We start from the raw sequence: 26173 nt of genomic DNA on the forward strand, positions 1-26173 counted from the left end.
CTTCTCTCATTTCCCTGGCAAATACTGTCACCAGTTCCCTTTTCTTGTCACACAGCTTCTACAGATTATATAGCTCAAATGGAATGTGTTGAAGTCACCATGATCCTGCTGATATGCAGCTTATTTGTCATAATATCTGGTAAGAGGATGTTTATTTCTTTCTGAATGTCTTGCAAGAGCAAAACATTCAGCATTTTTACTACGATGCTTTCTAAAAATGTATATATATAAGTTTGGCCAAGAGGTCAAATGAGTGTTATTTATATAAATACATTCCCAGAGTTAAAAAAAATTACAGTTAAATTAATGCCATTTGAAGTGTGTACATATATATATATATACATATATATATATATATATATATATATATATATATATATGCATATCATTTGCACTTAGGGAAGTAGATGTAGGGATACTTTGGGAAAAATGGTTGAATTTTTTTATATTACCAACTTCCTGTTTGTGTAACTTGATTTTTAGAATAAAAATAAATAAACAAAGTGAGACTTGAACTTGTGACAGTGAAACTGTGGTTTGGTTTTAGTTCTGGAATAGTCAGGTGATTACTTCCTACATGGGAAAAATTCGCTTCCACCTTTTATTTTTGGTCATACGTATAACATGATTAAAAAGATATCATCATTTTAAATCCTTACAAATATTTATTATTTTTAAATCGATTAATTACGACAGTTCAAAAGTTTTTGTTGCGATATTTAATATGTTTGCCCTTAAATTATGTTCGGTTACACTTTATTTTGATGGTCCATTTGAGTATTAATAGACTGTGTGCTTAATATGCTGATACTGCTCCTTCAGCAGACATTAAACTGAATATAAGAAACTTTGTATGTACATTTCAACTAACAGTCTACTTATGATCTTATGAGAATTAGTTGCAATGTAACTTAAATTCAACAAACCGTCCATCAAAATAAAGTGTCCCCTTATGTTCCTTTATATTGCATATAAAAATCTGGCACAATTTATATTACTTTTAAAACTTAAAATTCAAATGTTTTAAAAACACTTTTACAAAATTATGTTTTTTGGAAACACTTTAGTGCCATTTTATATATACATTTTAATTAGATCTTTTTACAATCATTAAATATTTTTGGCATTCAATAATAATTACATTTTGTTTAGAAATGTGTGCTTTTATGTGCTAAATTACATTTTGAACCTTTTAATAATGGTCATAATACAAAAAAATGTAAATAAAATAGTCTATCCTATAACATAATGAACTATATATATATTTAAAATATTTAAAAAAAAGTTATGTGTGTGTGTGTGTGTGTGTGTGTGTGTGTGTGTGTGTGTGTGTGTGTGTGTGTGTGTATATATATATATATATATATATATATATATATATATATATATATATATATATATATATATATATATATATATATATATGTACAGTGCTCAGCATATGAATACACCTTTCACAAATTTCTCATTAAAATTAATATTTTCTATAGGGAGCTTTACAATATTATATTTGTGCACATACATTAGTTTAGTTAGTACCGAAAGCCCAATCGGGAGCTTAATCTAACAAACTAATGGTTAAAAAATGAGCAGGCCAAAGTTATTTGTTAGGGAAAAATATTGAATAAACTTTTCAAAAATAGCTAAAATCAAGAGAAACAAAAATATATATACAATTTTGTTGAAATGTTGTAGCTTGTTTTTTTTTTTTTTTTGTGCAATATTTTCCATGAACTGAAAAAGTTCAAGGTTGAGATCCACTGGTCTAATGCAAATTAAACTAGTCTGTAATGAAAGTTAGTCTGTAATGAGAGCTTATTTTCTCCATATAGCACAATAGAACCAATTGTGTTCTGCGGCACATCAGCTAGAAGTTCATTCATTCATTTTCTTGTCGGCTTAGTCCCTTTATTTATCTGGGGTCGCCACAGCGGAATGAACCGCCAACTTATCCAGCAAGTTTTTACGCAGCGGATGCCCTTCCAGCTGCAACCCATTTTGGATTGTGGGGGAAACCGGAGCACCCGGAGGAAACCCACGCGAACGCAGGGAGAACATGCAAACTCAACACAGAAACGGCAACTGAGCCGAGGATCGACCCAGCGACCTTCTTGCTGTGAGGCGAACGTGCTACCCACTGCGTCGCCTCAGCTAGTAGTAAATTAATTCAAATTAAATACAACGTCCAAGCCAAATGCGCTGCTAGTCATCATAACTGTGACTTAATAATAACATTAATAACATTTATTTTAACCAGGTTAGTCGATTGAAAACCAGTTCTCATTTACAACGACAACCTGGCCAAGAGGCAACATTAAAAGCAGATATGAAAGAGCAGGGACGCAATACAATAACAATTTTATAAATGCGGATAATAGCATATAAAACCAGGGAACAACTAAAAACAAGCACTGTGATCTTGTACCATTAACTGGATTGAATTTTGTGAAGGATGATAGTGGAATGAAAGTGTTGAGCTTTAGATGATTCCAGGCATCAGCAGCAGAAAACTGAAAAGAGTAGCGACCAAATGGGTATACAAAGGTTAATAAATCTACTAGAGCACAGATTTTGATGTTTTCTGAATATAAAGAAGTGACTGTAAATATAGTGGAGTTTTCCCAGTAAGAGTTTTATAAATGAACCCGATGAATTTGTCGACGTGATTGAAGAGAAGGCCAATTCAATAATGAATACTTGCTGTTGAAGTCAGAATTATTAGCCCCCTGAATTATTCGCCCCCTGTTTATTTTTTCCCCAATTTCTGTTTAACGGAGAGAATTTTTTCAACATATTTCTAAATATAATAGTTTTAATAACTTATCTCTATTAATTGATTTATTTTATCTTTGCCATGATGACAGTACATAATATTTGACTAGATATTTTTCAAGACACTTCTATACAGCTTAAAGTGACATTTAAATTCTTAACTAGGTTAACTAGGCAGGTTAGGTTAATTAGGCAAGTTATTGTATAAAGGTTTGATCTGTAGACTATCGGAAAAAAATAAACCTTAAAGGGGCTAATAATTTTGTCTTTAAAATGGCATTAAAAAAATTAATAACTGCTTTTATTCTAGCCGAAATAAAAGAAATAAGACTTTCTCCAGAGGAAAAAATATTATCAGACACACTGTGAAAATTTCCTTGCTCTGTTAAAAATTATTTGGAAAATATTTAAAAAAGTTAAAAAGGGGGCTAATAATTCTGACTTCAACTGTATATCTATCAAGAGTCATTCTCTTGTGGCAGATGCTTCCTGAATTTTCATTTTGGTGTCACCTGATTCTTTAACATTCAAAGCTTTAGTGGATTATTCACAGTCAGGCTTTTGTTGTTTTTCCAGCACACACACATACACTTGTATATGCATTAATGAATGGTGTGATGTTTGTTTGTGTTTGAGAACTCATAAAGGGTTGACCGTTTGCTCCTCAGTATCTCGATTCTTAACGCCTATTGTGAGGAAGGTGGTCGTATAAGTGCACTGTTGCTATCCTGCAATAATCCTTACCTTGTTTGAAGACAATAAGAGCAGAACAGGCCAAGCGCACTTATTAGCGATGCATTCACAGCTTAAACTGTGGCGTAAACACAGGCACACTTTTGCACATTCACCCTCCGGCCCTTTGTGCGTGCAATAAGGGCGTCTTTATTTATTATTTAGCGCACAACACGAGCCGCGCAGTCATCTATTGTAATGCACAACACTGGCTGTCAGTAGGGGTGGAGATGCTCGTGTCCGGGTGGTTAAAGAAGTCATAAAGAGGGAGGAGAATCAGACTGTTTACCTGCCTTCTGCCACACGGCTTTACCTGGCAACGCAATGCAGATTAACAGCTGTCGCTTGAAGACTGTGTGCAGTTTATCCACGCTAAAGGAAAATTTGCCCTTGAGTTTTTTTTTTCAGATCAGATCTGAAGGGTCTGTTGAGTACAAAAGAAAGTGTTTTGAATAATGTTGATAGCTGAACAGTTTCTAGTTTCAACTGACACTTCGTTTTATGTACTTTAATGAAATAATTTGTTTTTATTCTTTAGTGTTTAGACACCCACTAAATTGTCACTTTTAAATGTTTATATACCAAAAGTTCTTGTCAGGCATGTGAGATCACAGTGCAACAGCAAAATACCAGTTGTTGTGTTTATACTTTGCCGCTAGTCTTCAAACTATGTATTGAATGACCAGGAAACATTTTAGTTTGACTTTTCATTTTCACTAGTCATTTAGAAATATTAAAGCAGACACTGACTGTACCTGCATTATTTACACTTTCAATGATATCAAATCAGATCTTGCCTTTGGCCTATATACAGTTACATTTAAGTAAAGTTTGTTTATGTAATTATTTTAAGGCAACAGGTTGATTAACTTTAATTAAAGTCAACTTATCACTTTGAAAGCAATGAGTTTAAAAACTTCATCTAAGTCACTTTAAAAGCAGTGGGTTTAATCATTTTAAGTAAATTCAACTTATTCATTCATTTTCTTGTCGGCTTAGTCCCTTTATTAATCCGGGGTCACCACAGCGGAATGAACCGCCAACTTAACCAGCAAGTTTTTACGCAGCGGATGCCCTTCCAGCCACAACCCATCTCTGGGAAACATCCACACCCACATTCACTCATACACTACGGACAATTTAGCCTACCCAATTCACCTGTACCACATGTCTTTGGACTGTGGGGGAAACCGGAGCAACCGGAGGAAACCCACGCGAAGGCAGGGAGAACATGCAAACTCCACGAAGAAACGCCAACTGAGCCGAGGTTCGACCTAGCGAACTTCTTGCTGTGAGGCGACAGCACTACCTACTGCGCCACTGCCTCACCCCAGTACAGTCAACTGATCACTTTAGAAGCGATGAGTTTAATAACCTTATGTAATTTCTAATTTTTAAAATCTTAGATTTGAGAAAAAGCTCAGAATTGCGAGATACTGGGCTCTATTTTAGGGATCTACGTGCAAAGTCCGACGCAATTGTTGTTTGCTAGTTTCAGCTTGGCGCAAGAGCCGTTTTGAAGTTTTGCGCCACGCTGTTTAAATAGCAAATGCATTTGCGCTCATATGTGCGCCCATAGGCGTTCTGGTCTAAAAAAGGAGGTGTTGCTATTTTGAAGAACTTAAATAGACGGTTCAATAGATCAGATCAAAGCTGGTCTATTGTCCAGCGCAGAACGCGATATTTGTGCGCCTCGCTGACACATTGCTTAATACACACAGGATGTACAGCAATACACAAACATCTTTACAAATGAAAACGAATTAAAAGATTAAAATATTTCAAAAAATATTATTATTTACATAAATATAAAAACCATACTTTCATGCCTTCTTTTGCCCACGTTTCTCTATCCACGAGAGTGAAAGCGAAAGTAAACAATTAGGAGGCTCACCTCTAATTCTCTCGCTGTAGATGCTCTGTTTAACTGTTTTCTCAAAGTGTTCAAGTCCGTCATGTAAATAGCAAATGCACTATAGCGTGGCGCAACTGACTCTCAAAGGGAATGGGGGATGAGTGGGGGATGAGGTTTATTCTCAATCTTATTCTGTGATTGGTTTATTCTCAAAACACACCGATAACTCATTAAGAGAATAAGCTCAACCCTGTTAGACCATGCGCCACGGCGCAAAGCGGATTTCTTCGTCTTTAAAATAGTAAAAGTGGATTCTGACACGCCCTTAATGCGTTTGCACCCTGCGCTTTGGACTTTGCGCATGGATCGTCAAATTAGAACCCTAGCTATTTACATGACAGACTTTTTAAAAAAGAAAAACTGAACGATTCACTAGCGAGAAAACAGTTAAACAGAGCATCTGGAGAATAAGCCTCCTTCAATCGGCCTTTACTTTCACTTTCACTCTTTCGTGGATAAGGAAACGTGTTGTGTGCACAGACATCTATAAGCCTACATAATTAATTTTGTTTAAGCGCAAATATTTGTTTCAAAATTCTAAATTAAGTTCTAATTTCCAGAAAATGAATAAATGAACAATAATAATGAAGTGTGGTCAAAAAACTGACTTATAACCAAACACACATGCTGTGCCCCATATGGTCTAAAACCAGGTAAAAACAGGTGGACAAATCTAAGCTTTTTTTTATATATAAAACAAATATAAATATGCAGATAATAAATAATACTGCTAATAATAATAATAACATTATACAAAAGCAACTTGTCATGAATAAACTAAAAAAGGTGGTGTTTTTTATATTTATGTAGAAAAAAATATTTAAAAATAATAATTCATTCCTTTGATTCTTTTCCATTTATAGATATTTCTGTATTGCTGTACATCCCTTGTGTATTAAGCAATGTGTAAGCAAAGCGCATAACCAGTGGCGTAGCGCAAAATGCAGAGGCCCCCCTGCAGGGATCGCTGACGGGGCCCCCTGATGAAGGGGGGGGGGGGGGGGATACGTCATACGTCAATTTGCATATCACTGACGTCATCACGTTCTACCGTTTCTGTTTAACAGCATATGGTTAATAAAGGGGTATTTATAACTGCACTACACTTTATATAAGCATGTTTATTTAACTAAATTTATTGCTGTTTGAATACAGTATGTCATTATAGATGTGTAGTGAATGTGCAGTAATCTCTCATATATAATAAACTCAGACAAGTTCAGAAACTGTCAATAAAATATCTGTGATTGTAAACAAGAAAAAAATAAACGGTCCAATTAAATTGTTAAAATAAAGTAGAAGTAGATCGGTTTGACTGTACAAGGGAAATACCTTCACACTGCCTGTGCTAAATCATTTGTCGTCGGTACGCAGAGGGGTGATCTGCTTTCGGGCTGCAGGTTGGAGAGGCTGCTGTAGAGGACTGACTGGGCCGCCTGTCAGTGCTGTGAGGCGGGGGAGGGGCCGGCGGCATCACACGCAGCTTGTTGAGAAGAGTAGGGACGGTACAGTATGGACAAATGACAGTCTAAAAAAAATTCTCCAATAACACACAAAAAAGTCGCTAGATTTGTCGCTAGGGGGGTCTGAAAATTCGCTAAATCTAGTGACAAAGTCGCTAAGTTGGCAACATTGGCGGCAAGCAATCAGAATGAAGTAGTCCACCGCTTGAGAGATGTTCAGAGAACACAGACGTGTGAACTTTGGTTCCGACCACAGTTGTTCCCAAGAGTTTATTGAAAATCGCGACGACGCGGGGCCCCCTAATCACGCGGGGCCCCCCCGCGGTGCGTGCCCTGCGGGCCCGTCCGCTACGCCACTGCGCATAACTAACGTGCTCTGCGCTGGACTTTTGTTTAGACCTGCTTTCAGCTGGTCTATTGCTCAGGCTATTTTAGCTCCTCAAAATAGCAGCGCGTCAACAATGCACCCTAACACACCTCTTATCTAGATCGAAACACCCATGAGTCCACAAAGTGGTGCAAATGGATTTGCTATTTAAACAACGTGGCAGAAAACAGGAAAATTAAGGCTGTGCTGGTCTGAAAATAGCAATAAGTTGTGGAAACATATCTTGCACCTCATTGCGCCAGGTGTATGATAGTGCCTGAAACTCAAGAAAGAAAGTGAATAAGGGCAACTCAGATATATGGCAATATAGGCAGATGAGGTCATTCACAAATATTTTTTTCAACAATTAGAATTAAATATATTTGCTCTAATTTTATATACACTCCCCGGCCACTTTATTAGGTACACATGTCCAACTGCTGGTTGATGCTAATTTCTAACCAGCCAGTCACATGGCAACCACTTAATGCATTTAGGCATATAGACATGGTCAAGACGATCTGCTGCAGTTCAAACCGAGCATCATAAGGCGGAGTAAGATGATTTAAGTGACTTTGAACGTGGCATGGATGTTGGAACCAGCCGGGCTTGTCTGAGTATTTCAGAAACTGCTGATCTACTGGGATTTTCATGCACAATCTCTAGGGTTTACAGAGAATGGTCCGAAAAACAGAAAATATCCAGTGAGCGGCAGTTCTGTGGGCGTAAATGCCTTGTTGATGCCAGAGATCAGAGGAGAATGGCCAGACTGGTTCCAGCTGATAGAAAGGCAACAGTATAACCACTTGTTACAACCGAGGTATGCAGAAGAGCATCCTTTTAGGACCAAAGTTTACCCTTCTTCTGATGGCTATTTCCAGCATTGTATGAGTTCACTGTACTCAAATGGCCTCCACAGTCACCAGATCTCCAGTAGAGTACCTTTGGGATGTGGTGGAACAGGAGATCCACATCATGGATGTGCAGCTGACAAATCTGCAGCAACTGTGTGATGCTATCATGTCAATATGGACTAATATCTCTGAGGAATATTTCCAGGACCTTGTTGAATCTATGTCAGGAAGGATTAAGGCAGTTCTGAAGGCAAAAGGGGGTCCAACCCTGTACTAGTGAGGTGTACCTAATAAAGTGGCTGGTGAGTGTACATGTTGTTCATATATTGTGATGAATCTGATTTCTGTATGAGGAAAAAAAAATATTGAATTTGAGTTGTCACTTTAAAAGAATAGTTCACCCTAACATTAAAAAAATTAACTAAAAAATATTAGAAAAAATGTTGGAAACCTGTAATCATTGACTTCCACAGGATTGTTTTTTCCTACCATGTAAGTCAGTGGTTATAGATTTCTAACATTCTTCAAAATGTCTGCTTTTGTATTTAACAGAAGTAAGAAACTCACATTTTGAACAAGTGAAGGGTGAGTAAATGATGAGAGAATTTTCAGTTTTGGGTGCACTGTCCCTTTAAGTAAAGAGAGCTTGTTCATTTACAGTTCAGTCTGGTGTGTAATTTTATGCTTGCTGGTTAATCTGGTGATCAGTGAAACTGCGGTCTCCATGACTTCATGTAAAGCCTGATGTAAAGACTGAGTGTTTGCTCACGGACCAGTTCAGACAAATTAGAGAGGACTTGATGTTTGATAACTATCATTCTGAGAAGCCGGTAAATATTTGCTCATGCAGGTACAGGATCAAGTGACGAGGGCAAAGCAGCGGTGATTAAACTGCAGATCTGTGTGTGTGTGTGTGTGTGTGTGTGTGTGTGTGTGTGTGTGTGTGTGTGTGTGTGTGTGTGTGTGTGTGTGCGTGCGTGCGTGCGTGCGCGCGTGTGTGTGTGTGTGTGTGTGTGTGTGTGTGTGTGTGTGTGTGTGTGTGAACTAATTAATGATGTGAATAAATCCAGTGTGATGTCGCTTGTGTGAAGGCTGGTTGTGTCAGACTTAAATTTCCATTTTTAAGTTAATTGAAGTAACTTTGGGGGGCACCACGGAGGCTCAGTGGTTAGCATGGTCGCCTCACAGCAAGATGGTCGCTGGTTTGAGTCCCGGCTGAGCCAATTGCTATTTCTGTGTGCAGTTTGCATGTTCTCCCGTGTTCGTGTGCGTTTCCCCCGGGTGCTCCGGTTTCTCCCATAGTCCAAACACATGCTCTATATGTGAATTGAATAAACTAAATTGGTCGTTGTGTGTGTGTGTGTGTGTGTGTGTGTGTGTGTGTGTGTGTGTGTGTGTGTGTGTGTGTGTGTGTGTGTGTGTGTGTGTGTGTGTGTGTGTGTGAATTTGTGTTTGGATGTTTCCCAATACTTGGTTGTGGCTAGAAGGGCATCCGTTGGGTAAAACAAATGCCGGTATCTTTGGAGGTTGTGGCAATCCCTGATATATAAGGCACTAAGCTAAAGGAAAATGAATTAATGAAGTAACCAAGTAAGCAGGTACCAATGAGTAGGTAAACAGATTCACTGTAGATTCAGATTCATGTTTTAATCAGCGATGTCAATGGTAATGAGAAACATTACAGTTTCTCACGCAATTCTGTTCGGCCCAAATTACCAAACACATTGAAATTCAGCAGTCGGTGAATTGGATTGTTTAAAGTCTTTTGTACTTTGTGGACAGCCTGTGAACTTAAAACAAATAAAAGATTTGTGCTGCTTATTTAAAGTACTTATTTAAAATGCGCTTAACATAATTCTGGACATTTTTGGAGAGAAACTATTTATGTTCAATCTGCTTAAATGTGTTACTATCTATCTATCTATCTATCTATCTATCTATCTGTCTGTCTGTCTGTCTGTCTGTCTGTCTGTCTGTCTGTCTGTCTGTCTGTCTGTCTGTCTGTCTGTCTGTCTGTCCGTCCGTCCGTCCGTCCGTCCGTCCGTCCGTCCGTCCGTCCGTCCGTCCGATATTTGTACATTAAGCAGCATTTAAATTTAATGTTAACTGAATCTTACTGTGATACAGGTATGCATTATGTTGCTGTATTTTCAAGTTGTATTTTGAAAATTACTGTATATTTTACAGTAAAGATCTATCTGTCTGTCCGTCTGTCCGTCCATCTGTCTATACGTCTGTCTGTCACACTGAATTTTTAAAAATCTTTTTATTAACTATTAGATTTTAAGTATTTTACTGTTTTTTCTGTTTCTAGTAAAAGTGCATGTGAACTTGAATTTTGAAGGAATTGAATTGGGTCAAAATGTCTAATTTTGCTTTATAGAAACTACCCCTCAAACAAAATAACTGAAGAATTTATTTTATTTTTTAACAGTTTTTCTCAGTGGCTTTGGTGCATTCTCACAATACTATTCACATTTGCACAACAGTTAATGCATTTTTAAAAAAAATAATTAGTACAAACTGCAAAACCTAGTTAATAACCTGCAAAAGCGTGTCACTTGCTCAAAATGGAGAGCTCATTCCTCAAAAGCAAGTATTCATGTCAATGAAAGTGTCAGTGTCATCAAGATGAAAAGTCCTGATACCATTGTTTATAAACAAGATCAAATCAAATGGCTTTGTCATGTTTTCATTTTGACAGTTTACTCTGGACATTTTTCCAATGCAAAAAAAGTCAGATTTTGATGACTCTTCCTAAAAGATGCTCAAGACAGCACTATGTACTATTTGCACAGCCATTTGTGAAGTACAGTAAAGTTAGACATCACTGCATTTAGTGCGGTATTTGAGTACAAGACACTAAATATGTACAGTATGTTTCACGTTTTTACTGCATATTCTCTTTACTATTCTAATTTATTCCCAGCATAGTGCAAAAGAATAAATACAGCCTTATTTACAGCAAACATAAACTTCCTTTGGGTCGAGCTGTGCACAACTATAAACAATATTGCAGTACATATTGGAACTGAATCTACAGAGGTCTGTAAATCATTCATCAAATTGTTCAATTGAGAAGACATTTTTACAGAGAAAAATCTTTTTTTTATTTGCTTGACAGATTTTAACAACTAGTTCAACATGTTTGTGTGTAATGACTCAAGTAATGAAACAAGGACTATTAGTTTAATATATAATGACTATTCAGCATTTACAAGTTTAGTTAATTTTGACTGACATGACAGAAGCAAATGATAATGTTATAAAACTGCAGAGAGTTGTATAAAAGCAATTGATGCATGTCCAAAAGCATCTGCAGTTTGTTGGAAGGAATGAGAAACTGCTACTAGGATGTGGACAAATGACTAACTGTTTTGAGAAATGCATGAACTGTTGTGCAGATGTAAATAGTGTTGTGAGAAATGCACAAAAGCCACTGAGAAAAATGGTAACACTGAAAATAAATACAGCAAGATTAATGGTGTTGTACATGTATTAAATACATCTGCTGATATGTGTTGATTTAAAGTCACAGTTGTAAATTTCAATTTCAAATGATTTATTTGATTTTCAAGATCTGAGGTGAACTTTCTGTCTGTCTGCCTGCATGCCTGCCTGTCTGTCTGTCTGTCTGTCTGTCTGTCTGTCTGTCTGTCTGTCTGCCTGCCTTCCTGTCTGTCTGTCTGTCTGTCTGTCTGTCTGTCTGTCTGTCTGTCTGCCTTCCTGTCTGTCTGTCTGCCTGCCTGCCTGCCTGCCTGTCTGTCTGTCTGTCTGTCTGTCTGCCTGCCTTCCTGTCTGTCTGTCTGCCTGCCTGCCTGCCTGCCTGTCTGTCTGTCTGTCTGTCTGTCTGTCTGTCTGTCTGTCTGCCTGCCTGCCTTCCTGTCTGTCTGTCTGCCTGCCTGCCTGCCTGCCTGTCTGTCTGTCTGTCTGTCTGTCTGCCTGCCTTCCTGTCTGTCTGTCTGTCTGCCTGCCTGCCTGTCTGTCTGTCTGTCTGTCTGTCTGTCACTGAATATTTAAAAATATATATTTTTATTAACTATTAATTATGTTTACATGTGTTTCAGTAGAATTTCATACAGTACAATTCCAATTTACCATTAATGCTTTACATTGTTTAGCAACATTACATCAGCCATCTACATTTTTATCATAACTGAAACAATTGCATTATTACAAATGATTTTGGTTATTATTATGAAAATAAATAAATGGTCAAAAATGATGACTCGTGTGTTCAAATGGAATGCATTTAATGTTCAATACACCTTTAATACATTTTTATATAATTAGCCATAGCATTTAAGCTTATTTTTCAAAATAATTTTCTGTCTCGTAAAAGTTCATGTAAAAATTTAATTTCATCAAAATGTCTAATTTTACTTTTTAGAAACTACCCCTCAAACAAAATAACTGAAGATTTTTTTTAAGTTAATCACTAGAGACTCCTGACTCTTTTTGACTATTTTGGGGTCTTAAATTGAACTGAGAAACTCAGTTTAAAATGTATACGTTTACTAGCTGTTAATAAAAACATGTGAATGTAGTTTGCAAGTTGTTAGCATTGGATGTTGCTAATGCACACAATGGCTTCAATTTTTACATATTCTCCATGACTGTGTTTAATATATTCCTATGAATGAAATATTAAAACTTTTCTGGACTTCCTCAGTGAATCCATCCATGTATTTTACATCTTGACTCGACAGTGCAATTGCATTGCGCAAAAATGTGTGTATTTTTACTTACAGCTGTATTAATACTTTCCAAATGATGTTTAACAGAGCAAGGAAATTTTCACAGCATTTCCTATAATATTTTTCTTCTGGGGAAAGTCTTTCGGCTAGAATAAAAACTGTTTAAAATATTTTTAAACCAATTTAAAGTCAATGTTTTTAGCTTCTTTAAGCAATATTTTTTTGATTGTCTACAGAACAAATCACTGTTATACAATGACTTGCCTAATTACCCTACCCTTTCTAGTTAACCTAGTTAAACCTTTAAATGTCATTTTAAACTGAATACTAGTATCTTGAAAAATTTCTAGTTAAATATTATGTACTGTCATCATGGCAAAGATAAAATAAATCAGTTATTAGAAATGAGATATTACAAAATTATTCTGATAATAACAACTGTATATTAGTTTGACATCATTAAACATCATTTACTGCTTTCTTTTGAACAGGCTCTGACCCTGAATACATTCGGCTTCAGCCCACTTGGCATGGCACAAAAGGGGAATCTATGGATCTCAGAGTCGAGACTCATTTTAATGTCAAGGATGTGCCGTTCCAGGGATCCTGGTTCAAGACCAAGCCCAAAGTTACGCCTTTGGTCACTTTCCAGTTTTCTCCCAGAACAACCAGTTCCATCCCCAATCTGCTAGTGAAGAACATCACGATGGAGAAACTGCCTGATGTTTCACTGAAGTTTGAAGATCTGGATGAAGACACAGAGGGGGAATATGAGCTGCAGATCAACATCGTTTTTAATGAAAACGCTCCTCCAGTTTCGGTCACTAAAACAGTGACGGTTACAGTGAGCGGTAAGAGGATTTTGAATTGAAGGGCCATATTAATCAGACATTTTAGTTATTTTTTGGTTAGATATTTCATTTTAACTTCCAATGACTCTCATAATGCTAATTAAGAACATTCATCTGCGACTTGAAAACACTTTAAAAAAATTATTCTGTTGAATCAAATGACCTTTTCCAGTCATCTTGACTTACATAAGTGAAAATAACCAATAATATTAATTCTTGTGTGCTGTTGGGGATGTTTTCATCCACTCAGGGGCCACAACTTTCTCTGTGTTTCAGCAAATGGATTGATTTTTGGTGTCAAATCTTATTTTGACACATTTTTTGGGAAAATGCTTCGAAAAAAATAAAAATAAAATTAACAATACACTCTCTGAACAAATTTTCTAGCCTTTCATTATGTTTTTGCCCTACTGACTTCCATTATAATGACATTTTTTGATTGTAAAGCCACGACAACATATAATCATGTATTCTTGATTGTTGGTGGTTTTCCCTTTTGGGAAGAGGTGCAGTTTGTCATTTTGTTAATGCTGCCAATCAATGATCAAAAGTAAAAAATTTACATTATCACAACCATAAATAAATGGAAAAACACTTTACAGTACCAAACACGAATAAGCAGCAGGGTTACATTTTAACATCTTTTCTGTTTTACAGTACCGGTCTCCACTCCTGTTATCAGTAAAACCCCGGATTCTGAACTTGTTGAAGATTGGGACAACGTAACGCTGACTTGTTCTGCTCAACAAGGGACGGAGATTCGGTACAAATGGCTAAAGGACAACATGTTGGTTAGTCCAAGCGACCGGCACACATTCTCTGAAGATAACGGGACGCTTTTCATAAACCCTGTTAGGAAAGAAGACATGGGCCAGTACATTTGCGAGGCTCATAACCAGATCAGCCGTAAACCTAGCCAACAGACTGATCTCAGTGTATTCTGTGAGTATCTGTCGTCGTTTACTGACCTCAAGCTCATTTATCATCTGTTATCATGCCTGGTGTCGTTATTGGACTCTGTTCCTCCCGCAGCCTGAGAATTGACTGCTGTTTGCATTGTTACTCAGACGTTAAACTTGATCTGTACATGACGTGTCATTTATAATAACTGAGAGATGAATGTGGGTTAAGTTATTAAAGGTTTCAAGTGTTGGTGTATACATCAAATTAACTTTACAGAAGGGAGACATGGATAGTGTGTCCAGAATGTATTTGTGAAGATTAAATGTTAAAATATGGGTGAAATCATGTTAAACAATATACTTATTTTGACCTGAACTTATTTAATATACGAACCCAGAGCACAATACCAGTTTTAAGAATTTGTTTTAGCCAAGTATAATTCTGAAAAAATAATGCTTGTTAGTGTAGAACGATATTTGGCTGAGATGCATCAATTCAAAAATATATAGATTAAATCATTTTAAGTAATATATTTTTAAAAAGTGAGAATAAAAAGTCCAACAAAGATTCAAATGCAGGTTTAATGTCAAGAATGGTCAGTCAGGCAACAGTCAATACAGGGGCAAACGAATAATGCAGAGTCATTCATTAAAAAATAACAGTCGAGTGGTCAGAAGGCAGGTAGCAAATAATGTAAAACAAACAAACAAACAAGGCAAGGGTTTAACATAGCAAGACAAGGCAAGGAAAGCGCATCTTAATGTGCACAATACTGTTTACAAGACTTAGCAACTAGTGTGTGTGTCTGTGCTGCTTTTACATGTCATAAGGCAAGGAAAGTGCATCTTAATGTGCACAATACTGTTTACAAGACTTAGCAAATAGTTTCTGTGTTTGTGCTGCTTTTAAAGTACTTGTCATAAGTTCTGAACAGCTTTAGCTGTGTTTTGTCAGCAACCAGTAGAAAACCGGAACAGGTGTGAGTGTGTGGTGCATGACTTGATCTGTAGTCCATGTAACATTGGATTTGTAGTTCTTTAGCAATATGCGTTTTTACCAGCAATTTGCCAGGATTAGTTCGGTGGTGATCGGGACACTTGGAAATTGTCCACATGTGATTAAAGTAAATTTGTTTGTGAAGATTAAATGTAAAAATAAGGGTGCAATAATGTTAAAAAATACTTATTTTGACCTGAACTTATTATTAAATATACAGTATATGACCCCAGACCCAAAACCAGTCCTAAGAGTTTGTTTAATCAAATAAAATCTGAATAAATAAGCTTTGTTGCGATATGACTATATTTGGCTGAGATGCATCAAAAATGTAAATAAAAAAATTGTAAATAATATATTTTTTAAAAATGAGAAAAATACCTTTAAAAATATCCAAAGTTAAGTTCTTACAATAATAAATAGTGGGTTGAGTTATTAAAGTGTTTAAAGAGTAATGATGGTGTCCACATCAAACTAACTTAGCAGTAGGGATTTTAGAGACACGAATAGTGTATGCTAGGAAATTGTCCACAAATAATTTTTTTGTTAAAATATCGATTAAATTCTGTTAAACAATATACTTATTTTGAGCTGAACTTATTAAATATATGAACCCGGAGCACAATACCAGTCCTAAGAATTTGTTATAATCAAATAAAATCTGGATAAATGAGCTTTGTTAGGATAGGACAATATTTAGTTGAGATTCATCAATTTGAAAATATGTAGATTAAAATTTTTTAAATATTTTTAAAAATAAGAATAAAAGTCCAAAAAAGATTTAAATGCAGGTTTAATTTCAAGAATACTCAGGCAGGCAACAGTCAATACCGTGTCAAAAAAGTATATGCAGATAATTCAGAGTCGTAAACAAATAACAGGCGAGTGGTCAGAAGGCAGGTAGCGTAAAACAAACAAGAAGGCAAGGGTTTAACATGGCAAGACAAGGCAAGGAAAGCACATCTTAATGTACACAATACTGTTTACAAGACTAAGCAATAGTGCGTGTATCTATGCATTGGGGGTTTAAGCCTCTGATGTATTGTCAAAAGCCCTTGGTCTTTTGAAATGTGATGCATTTAAATAAAAATATGTTGTATAACGTTTATTTTGTTATCTAAGTACTGAAAATGACCACATACATCACGAACATTCCACTTAACGCAGCGTTATTGCACTTAACGCACGTAATTAAATAGTCAACTGTTCAGCAGTACCTGTTTCTACCGGCAGGTGGGAGTAGCACTGTTGTCACATGGTGTTAAAAAAATTCCGCCACTGCACTTCGTTCATTGATTCATTATTTTGAGGAGCTGAAGCTAATGAGGTAATAATACAACAACAGCTTAATATTTGTTTTCACAGTAAAAAATGGGTATCGTTTTAGTGAAATAAAATAATTGTAATTGATAAAATGTACATCATATCAATGTAAATACATGAGAATTAGTCAGAAAAATGTAAATTGTACTAGCTTTCTAGATATGATATAGACATCTAGGCATATTTTTTGAAATATGATATAGCTGGATAGGATATAGCTAGTCACATCTGTTCTTCTTTGGGGCTAAGTCCCTTATTCCTTTAGTGTTATTCAACCCTAGTGACGCCCCTGACGTAAGGTAATCGATGCAGTAAGGTATTGGGTAGGTTTAGGTATATAAAATAAGATCATACTTTATAAGTATATAAAGTAAGGTTATAAGCCAGTAGTAAATGATGTGAATTGTTACCTAAACTAAAGTATTACCACACGTTTTGTTTTCCAGATGGGCCTTATAACCTGGCAGTAAATTGTGACCAAGCTCTGAAAACGGAAGGGGTTTTTACAGTAAACCCAGGGGAACTGGCGTTTTTTGAGTGTAATGCAGACTCGAATCCTCCAAACACCTTCATTTGGATCTCAAAAACAGATAATGGGACTGAGATTGTCATGACGGGGCCAAGGTTTGAGGTGAAGACGTACGAGTTGCCACAGGGGAAGGAGTTCTTGTGCAGAGCTTTCAATAATGCCACGAAGAAGCAGGACGAGACCAAGTTCACACTGGTGGTGGCCAGACTGCACAGAGGTGAGTTGACAGTCATCTGCGGTTATAGATCTGGACATTATATATTCTTCATGCTCTGTGGAGATGTTGTAATGGTAAAAACTGACAAGACTTTGCTCAAAAAAGGGAGTAGTCCATTGTAACTTGGACTTGAATGGTTAATTTGAGTTAATTTTTATAATTCTGCACATAATTAATTAATTGATTGTAAAGCAAAAGGTTTACTAACTTTTTTTAACTCGACTAATAGCTTCACTATGCATATGACGTTTGTTAGTTAATTAAACATTTCTTTGACTTCCTAATTGAAATAAAGACAGGTGTTATTAAAGCTGAATAATTCTACTTATAATAAATTATATATTTAGTTATAATATATAATATTTTTTAACAACAATAAAAGACCTAAAACTAACATTATAAAATACCTATCAAAGCTCTTTATTATTATTATTGTTATATTTTATTTATTAATATATGCAATCAAACCCTACAAATTATACATGCACTATATAATGCTATTGAAACTATAGTTCTATTGCAACAAATTTTGTTATAGTTATGTGGTTGGAATATTATTATTATTATTAATATTATTATTATTATTGCTGCTTCTAATATTATTAATTTTTATTTAATAAATATAATGTATAAATGTTATTAGTTATTAATATTATTATTATGAATACTATTTATATAACACTGTGAAGTTACAAAACTTTTATTTATTTGTAAATAGTAATGTTTTCTTTCACGTCAAACATGGAGCTTCAATTAATTCATTAACCATTTCTTTATTTATTAAAAGATTTATAAATATGAATATTCTACTAAAAATAATAACTGTTATTATTTTAAGTTACATATGATACTACTAATAATAGTGTATTCAGTACATTACATAAATTGTCCATGGCTTTGGTGTTTGTGGTTAATCTGTCTTCATTATTGTTGTTCCTTTGTTCCATCCATTGTGAAACAGCACGGCGATGGCACGCGTCTTTTTCCTGCCCTCAGTTGCTAACTGTAAATCTGTCCCACATCTGTGATTAAGTCTTTTTTGTTGTTCCACTGGAAAGCAAATAAGGGCTAGCACCTGTTCTTTCTGTTTACATCCATACAGGCCGTGCATTTTAGCTCAGTGTGGGTACAGAATAAAAAAAAAAAACATCACAAATCAATAAAAGTTCTTGGTTGTGTTAATCAAAGATACAATTAAAGTCAGAATTATTAGCCCTCCTGAATTTTTAGCTTCCCTGTTTATTTTTCTCCAATTTCTGTTTAACGGAAAGAAGATTTTTTCAACACATTTCTAAACACAATAGTTTTAATAACTCATTTCTAACAACTGATTTATTTGATCTGTGCCAGGTTAATTAGGCAAGTCATTGAATAACGAGGATTTGTTCTGTAGACAATATAAAAATTATATTTCCTAAAGGGTCATGAAACCCTCCTCTTTCAGTTCAAGTCTACCTCAGAATTTTTTCAACCAATGCTACATGATGAGCAGAGGGAGGAGTGGAGGGGAGTGAAGCAAACAACTGTTATCGGTCGGCTCACAAAATGAGACAATCTCTGAGAGCCATGATTTTATAGTTTACAAAGTTAAAATGCAAAGAAATAAACAGTTAGTAATTTATTGTCCTGCTACATTTGTTATTCCAATTGTCATTTAAACACAACCACAATTTGAGAGCCAGTTGCGTCACGCCATAAGCACATTTGCTATTTATCTAAAACACATGCTGTGCCCCATATGGTCTAAAACCTGGCAGGTGGGAAAATTAAGCTTGTTTTTAATAAAACAAATATAAAGATGGATATAATAAATAATACTGCTAATGATAATAACATTATACAAAAGCAAATTGTCATGAATGAACTGAAAAAGCCCCCCGAGATGAAGAAGGCATGAAAGCAGTGGTTTTTCATATTTATGTAGGCTAGAAAATAATATGTTTTAATCCTTTATATGTATATCCTATATATATTCTTATTATATTCTATATATATATCCTTAATATTTTATTTCTTTTTCATATGTAAAGATATTTGCGTATTGCTTTACTCCTTGTGTGTATAAGCAGTGTGTAAGCGAGGCACACAACTAATGCGCTCTGCGCTGGACAATAGACTGGATTTGTTTTGGTCTATTGAAAAATCTGTTATAGTTTCGCAAAATAGCAACACGCCAGCAATGCGCCTCAGAACGCCTTCCTTTTAAGACCAGAACGCCTATGGGCGCACATATGAGCGCAAATGCATTTGCTATTTAAACAGTGTGGTGCAAAACGCCAAAAAGACTCTTGCGCTGAGCTAAAACTAGCAAACAACAATTGCGTCGCGCCTTGCGCCACATTGCGCCGGGTGTATGATAGGGCCCTATAAATGAGAAGGACTTTTCTCCTCGTCAATCCCCGGGTCTGAATGCAGACACAGTGGATAGCAGTGCAGCAGGTCTCTTGCCCTGTCTATTTCAACCATTAGTCCTGTAATCCGAAAGATTTTTAAACATGTGCAAACACGGCAGCACAGATATAGGCAATGTGTCTGAATGGTAACAAACTCAACTCATAAAAGACAAAGTCCGCCATTCTTAAATTCTTTTACAGTTCTCCCGACAAAACTGCTTGCTACAAACCAACAGCTTTGCTGTATCAGCCCTGACAGCATCGTCAGGTCTGCCTTGCCTTCAGAAAGCATGTGCTCTCATGAATAATTAAGAAGCAGTGTTTTCTCATAGGATAGGAAAACTCCACTATGAATAATAATGAGAAAACGATGCATCATCACTGGACAGGCAGATCGGCGCTATGTCACAGATTTTGATTCCCTTGATAAGGATTTTAGACCTGGAAGATGAAATTAGCTGACAAAAGCTTAAAATTATCCAGTTTCCCCCCACAATTAAAGCTGATCGGTGCTAACGTTGTTTTAAATAATGCTCAACAGCCATAAACAGTATACCTGTCCAGTGATGACACGTGGGTCTATCATAATATATTAGAGGGTTTGTAAACCTTTAAGGGGGCTAATAATATTGACCTTATAATGATTTTTAAAAATGCTTTTATTTTAGCTGAAATAAAACAAATAAGACTTTTTTTCAGAAGAAAAAATATTATTGTAAATGGGGAATGCTGTGAAAAAATTCCTTGCTCTGTCAAGCATCCTTTGGGAAATATTTGAAAAAGAAACACTAATTCAGAGCAGGGCTAATAAGTTTGACTGTACATGTCACAAAAATAAAGGACAAGTAAGAAGGATGAAGATTTCACCAAATAATTGATTTTTAAAAAAAAATATGAAATGTAATACTTATACACATTGATGTGTTTCCAGGAAAAGCGAAATTTCTCCAGGAAGGGAGCGTGATGTCTCCGCTGGCGTTAGTTACGGTCACTTCAGTGGTCATCATCGTGTGTATGATGTTTGTGCTGCTGAGGAAGAGCTGCCATCCCAAAAGAGGTACAATATCTGTGCTTATAAATCCAATTAATGACGTGTTTAACTTGTGTGTGTGTGTGTGTGTATGTGTGTGTGTGTGTGTATATACATACATACATACATACAAGTATATACGTATATACACACGTTTATACGTATATATATAGATAGATAGATAGATAGATAGATAGATAGATAGATAGATAGATAGATAGATAGATAGATAGATAGATAGATAGATAGATAGATAGATAGATAGATAGATAGATAGATAGATAGATAGATAGATAGATAGATAGATAGATAGATAGATACACTTTTATAATAAGAAAAAACAATGAAAAGATGTGTCTTCTTTAGCCATTAAAATCTCTATCTAAAATATTTGTTATTTAAATGTAATGGATTTTTTTCATCCTTTTTCTACAGTTGTGAAGAATTTCTGCAGGCGGTAAGAAAAAATAACTCGGCTCTCAGAGGATTTTAATAGACATAAGTGTATCATTTATTTGACCTGATTAATGACCTATGTTTATTTGACCTATGTTTAATGACCTGATTATTGGACCTGTGTTGTCCTGCAGGACGATGACGGAGCAGAGAGGACTTCACCGCTCTGGTACGCTCACTGTAATATATCTGTGTTGTTAAGCAGAGATGTGGACACTGGCTCTCTGAGCAAACACACACTCCTCCACAGCATTAACATTACCACTGTTAGAATCATATCTGCTTGCTTTCTGCCAGCACACGCTATAAACACATTTTCCACCTCGCTGCTGGGGCTTTACTTGGTACACAGTCACTCCCTTGAGAAAATAAACAGGATATTACCAGAGAAGTACACCGTCTAGAATCAACTACATGTGTGGATTAATGCTGTACAAGAGTGGCTGAGGGGATATTTTATTAAGTGTGTCTTTAAAGTCCTGACTGTACATTAATTATTTTACATTTTAAATAAATACTTTTTAAACATTTTAACCTTTTTAAACAGTCGTGTTTAATGAACTTAATAAAATTTGATTAATTCAGTAGTGGTAATATTCAAATGCGGTTTCTGAAATATTGATCAACCGTACATTATTTGTTATTGTATAAGATTTAAATCTAAGATTTAAGTTAAATTAGAATTTTTTTGTTGTTGTTTTTTATAACCCTAAAATTTATTTAGTCCAAAAAAACATGAGCACGATCAGTAGAACAGGAAGTGGTGGACTGCGGCATAATAAAAGCTTCTCTCAGTCTTAAGCCTCCTTTCCACTGCACACAACAAACGACAAGCGACAGACCGGAAGTCATTCATTTCCAATGGAGAGTAGTCCGTATGCGTAGTCCGTATGCGGAAAATTAGGATCCGAATTGAGCTGCGGATCCGTTGAAATATTATAACTCCTGCGACTAGACCGTATGCGACTGGCTGACCGAATGTGATGTATTCGTGTGCGCAAGAAGAGAAATATGACTTTATTTGGTTATTTTTTGGAATCAGAAAAAATCTATATTAAAAAGAAAACATTTCTATTCATAAATGTAAGTAATAAAGTAATAAAAATATGTTTTATGTTGATTGTCTCCACATTCCCTCCAATATTTTTAGCGGTCTGAGTTTCTAGTATTCATTCATTCATTCAACTACAGATGCACTCCTTTATTTCGAACACTGCGAGAACAGCTTCTGTCCCATGGTGCACGTCAGAACTGAAAATCCTGTGTGACTGCCACAAGGGGGCATATTTCGACAGTCGTGTCCAAATGTCTTGTGCAGTGGAAAGGCGGCTATATGCTGCGGTCACACTGCACTTTTCTCCCCATAGATTTCCATTCATATGGACGCGAATGCGTCAGACCGGAAACGCAAGGTCATGTGGCAACTTTCGCAGGTCACTGCGGTGCAAAGTTCAAAAGAAATCGCATCACTTGACTGCGTGAGACCAATCTAGGATCAAAACATGACCTCTCTGAACAGAAATTTAAAACGTTAAGCAATCGCTTGCTTTTTTAAATGTCTAATCATCTTGTTTAATCTCGCCCCTTTTCACAGCGACGCACGACAGAATTTCACATCATCAAATTCTAGTGTGACAACAGCATTACTCTGTTTCATAATACCATGACAATAAGGGTTGAATACTTAAGTCTGATTTATACTTCTGCATCAAGCGTACATGTATGGTCCGGTGCAGCCTTTGCGCAGTCGCATACCCCTCGTTGTGGCTGACGCGTACCTCTCGAAAAATGTAACTACACGTCGCAGGCTCTGTGATTGATCGGGTTGGTAGCAGTGATGAGTGTGGCCAGTGCTGAGAGCCGCGACCCCGATGGAGCAAGTGTTTACAAGTGTTGAGTCATGTGAAGGAGCTACAGATGGATACTGTTGTTTAGTGTTTACCGTATGATTAAAGTTGTTGCACGTTCGCCAGTTCCTGCCGCTGAATGAGTGAGTTTTAGCTACTTATACAATAAGGTAGCGTTCAGAAAAAACTAAATCCTGGCGAAGAAACTCGAGACAGATGAACATAACATAACCTACAGCCAGCTAGCGATTGGGAAATGTTTTTGCAGAGCAACACAAACAGCACAGAAGTATAAATGCACAGCTAAACGCAAAGCAGGCGCACGCCGATTACTCGATGCAGAAGTTGTCATGACGGTCAGTGACTACCGGAGGGCGCTGTAGTTCACAGACTCTTGAGAATTAACTACAGTGCCCAAAAGACTACAAGTTCATACATACCATGCGCATTACACCCGGTCCACGTACACTGATTGGCTCACAGCTGTTCCTGTTTCCTGTTAATTTCCTGGACTATTTATACAACCATTTCACCTCTGTTTGTCACTGCGTCGTTTGTCTATCTTGTCTCCGTATTCCAGTAAGTTTAGAGTTTCTGATTCCTGAGCCCTGTCTCTGTTTTGTGTTTCTTGTTTTGTTGTTTATTTGTAATTTGCACTTTGGACACCTTGTTTTTCTGTTTGATGCACATTGTAAATAAAACTGCACTTGGATCCGCATCTTTTTGTTTTTGTTCCTGTTTTGATCACGCTAAACGTGACAAAAGTATAAACCAGCCTTTAGTCATCAATCAACATGAGTTCAATAAGATGTAATGAAAAGTACAACTCCCATGATTCCACACTCCTTACATCATCTCACTAACACACCTTTGTTTGTTGAGCCAGTGGTGAAAGATACAAATTGTTCCTTTAATTAAGTATTCAAATGATTATATTTGATACTGTAACTGACTAATATGCATCAAAAACAGTTCAACTAAAATATTAAAATGATGAGCAATGCATTATCTTTAAAAAAATATCAGCAAATTAAGAATTTTCATAATTTTGTGAACCAGCTGGCGCTGGGATTTAGATGATTTGAAGCAAATCTATTTGTTGGTGTACTACGCTACATTACATTAAAGCATTCACTCAATGTCATTATCTAATTTTTGGCGGAAGTGGCGTTTAGCAGCATTTGCATCTGAACTTTTCATATAGACTGTTATCTCAAAAAATGCGTTTCGGTGTTTCGTGACTGTTTAGTTGTTGATTTTTTTACACATTTAAGTGGATTGAACATAAAACCAGTAAGTTTTAAAAAAGAAATCCTTGAATCAGCTCATGTTGAATAAGTCACTTGAACAAGCAGCAAAAATAATAGATATTTTTAAGTGTTTCTTTCAACAACAATGTTGAAAAGTTTGAAAAGTGACTTTTATTGACATTTTATAGTAGATTTGTAATATAACGTATGTGAATAACATACTTGCAGGTCATGAAAGTGCAACCGAGGACTTTGGAATCTATGAATTTGTCTCTGTGGGTGGGAAAATGGAGTCAACACAGGTAAAACAAAAACAAATATCGCTTACTATTTGCATGAGCAGTTTTGTCCCAGAACAGTTGAATATGTTTTTTCTTCTTCCCTGTGTTTTCCAGGCATCCTGCAGGTCTTTGACACGGCTGGATTCAGTCAGAGATTTGCATACCACCATCTATGATGTCATCAGACATGTGCCTGAAACGCCAACACTGAGTCTTTTGAAATGAGAGCCGGATGCTCACGTGGGCTCAGATGAAAGATTCTTCTCGCTAGAGTCACACATTCAAGCACTTCTTTTGTTTTACAATTATTCCTTTTTGTACTTTTGCAAATCTTAAACTCCTGAAAATCGTACAACTTGTGCTGCGCACTGATGTTTATATGATCTTTAAAATATACAAGAGGATTATCAGATTTTTTTTCTGTAGCAAAATGCTTTGAGTATTTAAATATGAATGCAGCCGCCTTCTAACGTTGTTGTTTTTGTCCCATTTTGAATGTAAATATGATGTTTGTGTTTTGTACTTGTAAAAAAAAGAATGTATTTTTTGCACACTGCAGTGTATTGCCATATTTCTCATTACATCTTAAATGTCACGAACCCTTTACATTTACACAGCAGCTTTTGAATGTAAAGCAGACATCTTCTGTCTGTTCTGTTGTTTATGTCTGGCACCTGCTCATATGTTAACAAAGATGAATGATCCACAACTGCAAAATAAAATAAAGGTTTGTAAAAATATCTTTGCATTCTTTTCTTATCCTTTAATATTCGCGTGTGTGCGCATGCATGTGCACTGTATATTGTAACCTAGTGCTTTCACACTTGGTTTAATTGCCTGAACTGTACCCAAGTACCCACCCTGCAGCCTAAGACCGGTTACTCACTGAAGCTAAGCAGGGCTGAGCCTGGTCAGTACCTGCATGGATGACCACTAGGGAACACTAGGTTGCTGTTGGAAGTGGTGATAGTGAGGCCAGCAGGGGGCGCTCAACCTGTGGTCTGCATGAGTCCTAATGCCCCAGTAAAAGTGAAGGGGACACTATACTGTCAGTGGGCGCCGTCTTTCGGATGAGACGTTAAACCGATGTCCTGACTCTCTGTGGTCATTAAAAATCCCATTGCACTTCTCGTGAAAGAGCAGGGATGTAACAACGGTGTCCTGGCCAAAGTCCCTCTATCGGCCCTTACGATCATGGCCTCCCAATCATCCCCATCCACTAAATTGGCTCTATCACTGTCTCTCCACTCCACCAATAGCTGGTGTGTGGTGAGCGCACTGGCGCTGTTGTCCTGTG

The 26173-nt window shown here is 36.3% G+C and overlaps 1 protein-coding gene and 1 long non-coding RNA gene across 2 annotated transcripts in view; one reads left to right on the forward strand and one right to left on the reverse strand.

Moving 5' to 3' along the window:
- Positions 1-570, reverse strand: part of LOC148679827 (uncharacterized) — a 3168-nt gene extending 2598 nt beyond the window's left edge. The window contains exon 1 of the long non-coding RNA XR_015945487.1: positions 1-570. This exon is cut by the window's left edge and continues 1145 nt beyond it. This is a non-coding gene — a long non-coding RNA (uncharacterized LOC148679827).
- hepacam2 (HEPACAM family member 2) lies at positions 74-25616 on the forward strand. The gene is given in 9 exon segments (NM_001245085.1): positions 74-139; positions 13292-13651; positions 14309-14593; positions 17320-17619; positions 20944-21069; positions 21478-21499; positions 21633-21667; positions 24824-24897; positions 24991-25616. Coding segments are annotated over 9 exon segments (1374 nt in total). The 5' UTR covers positions 74-78; the 3' UTR covers positions 25102-25616.
- The last annotated feature ends 557 nt before the right edge of the window (positions 25617-26173 follow it).

Source organism: Danio rerio, chromosome 19 (assembly GCF_052040795.2).
Source record: "Danio rerio strain M-AB ecotype USA chromosome 19, GRCz13ab, whole genome shotgun sequence".
In the NCBI taxonomy this organism is placed as follows: domain Eukaryota; kingdom Metazoa; phylum Chordata; class Actinopteri; order Cypriniformes; family Danionidae; genus Danio; species Danio rerio.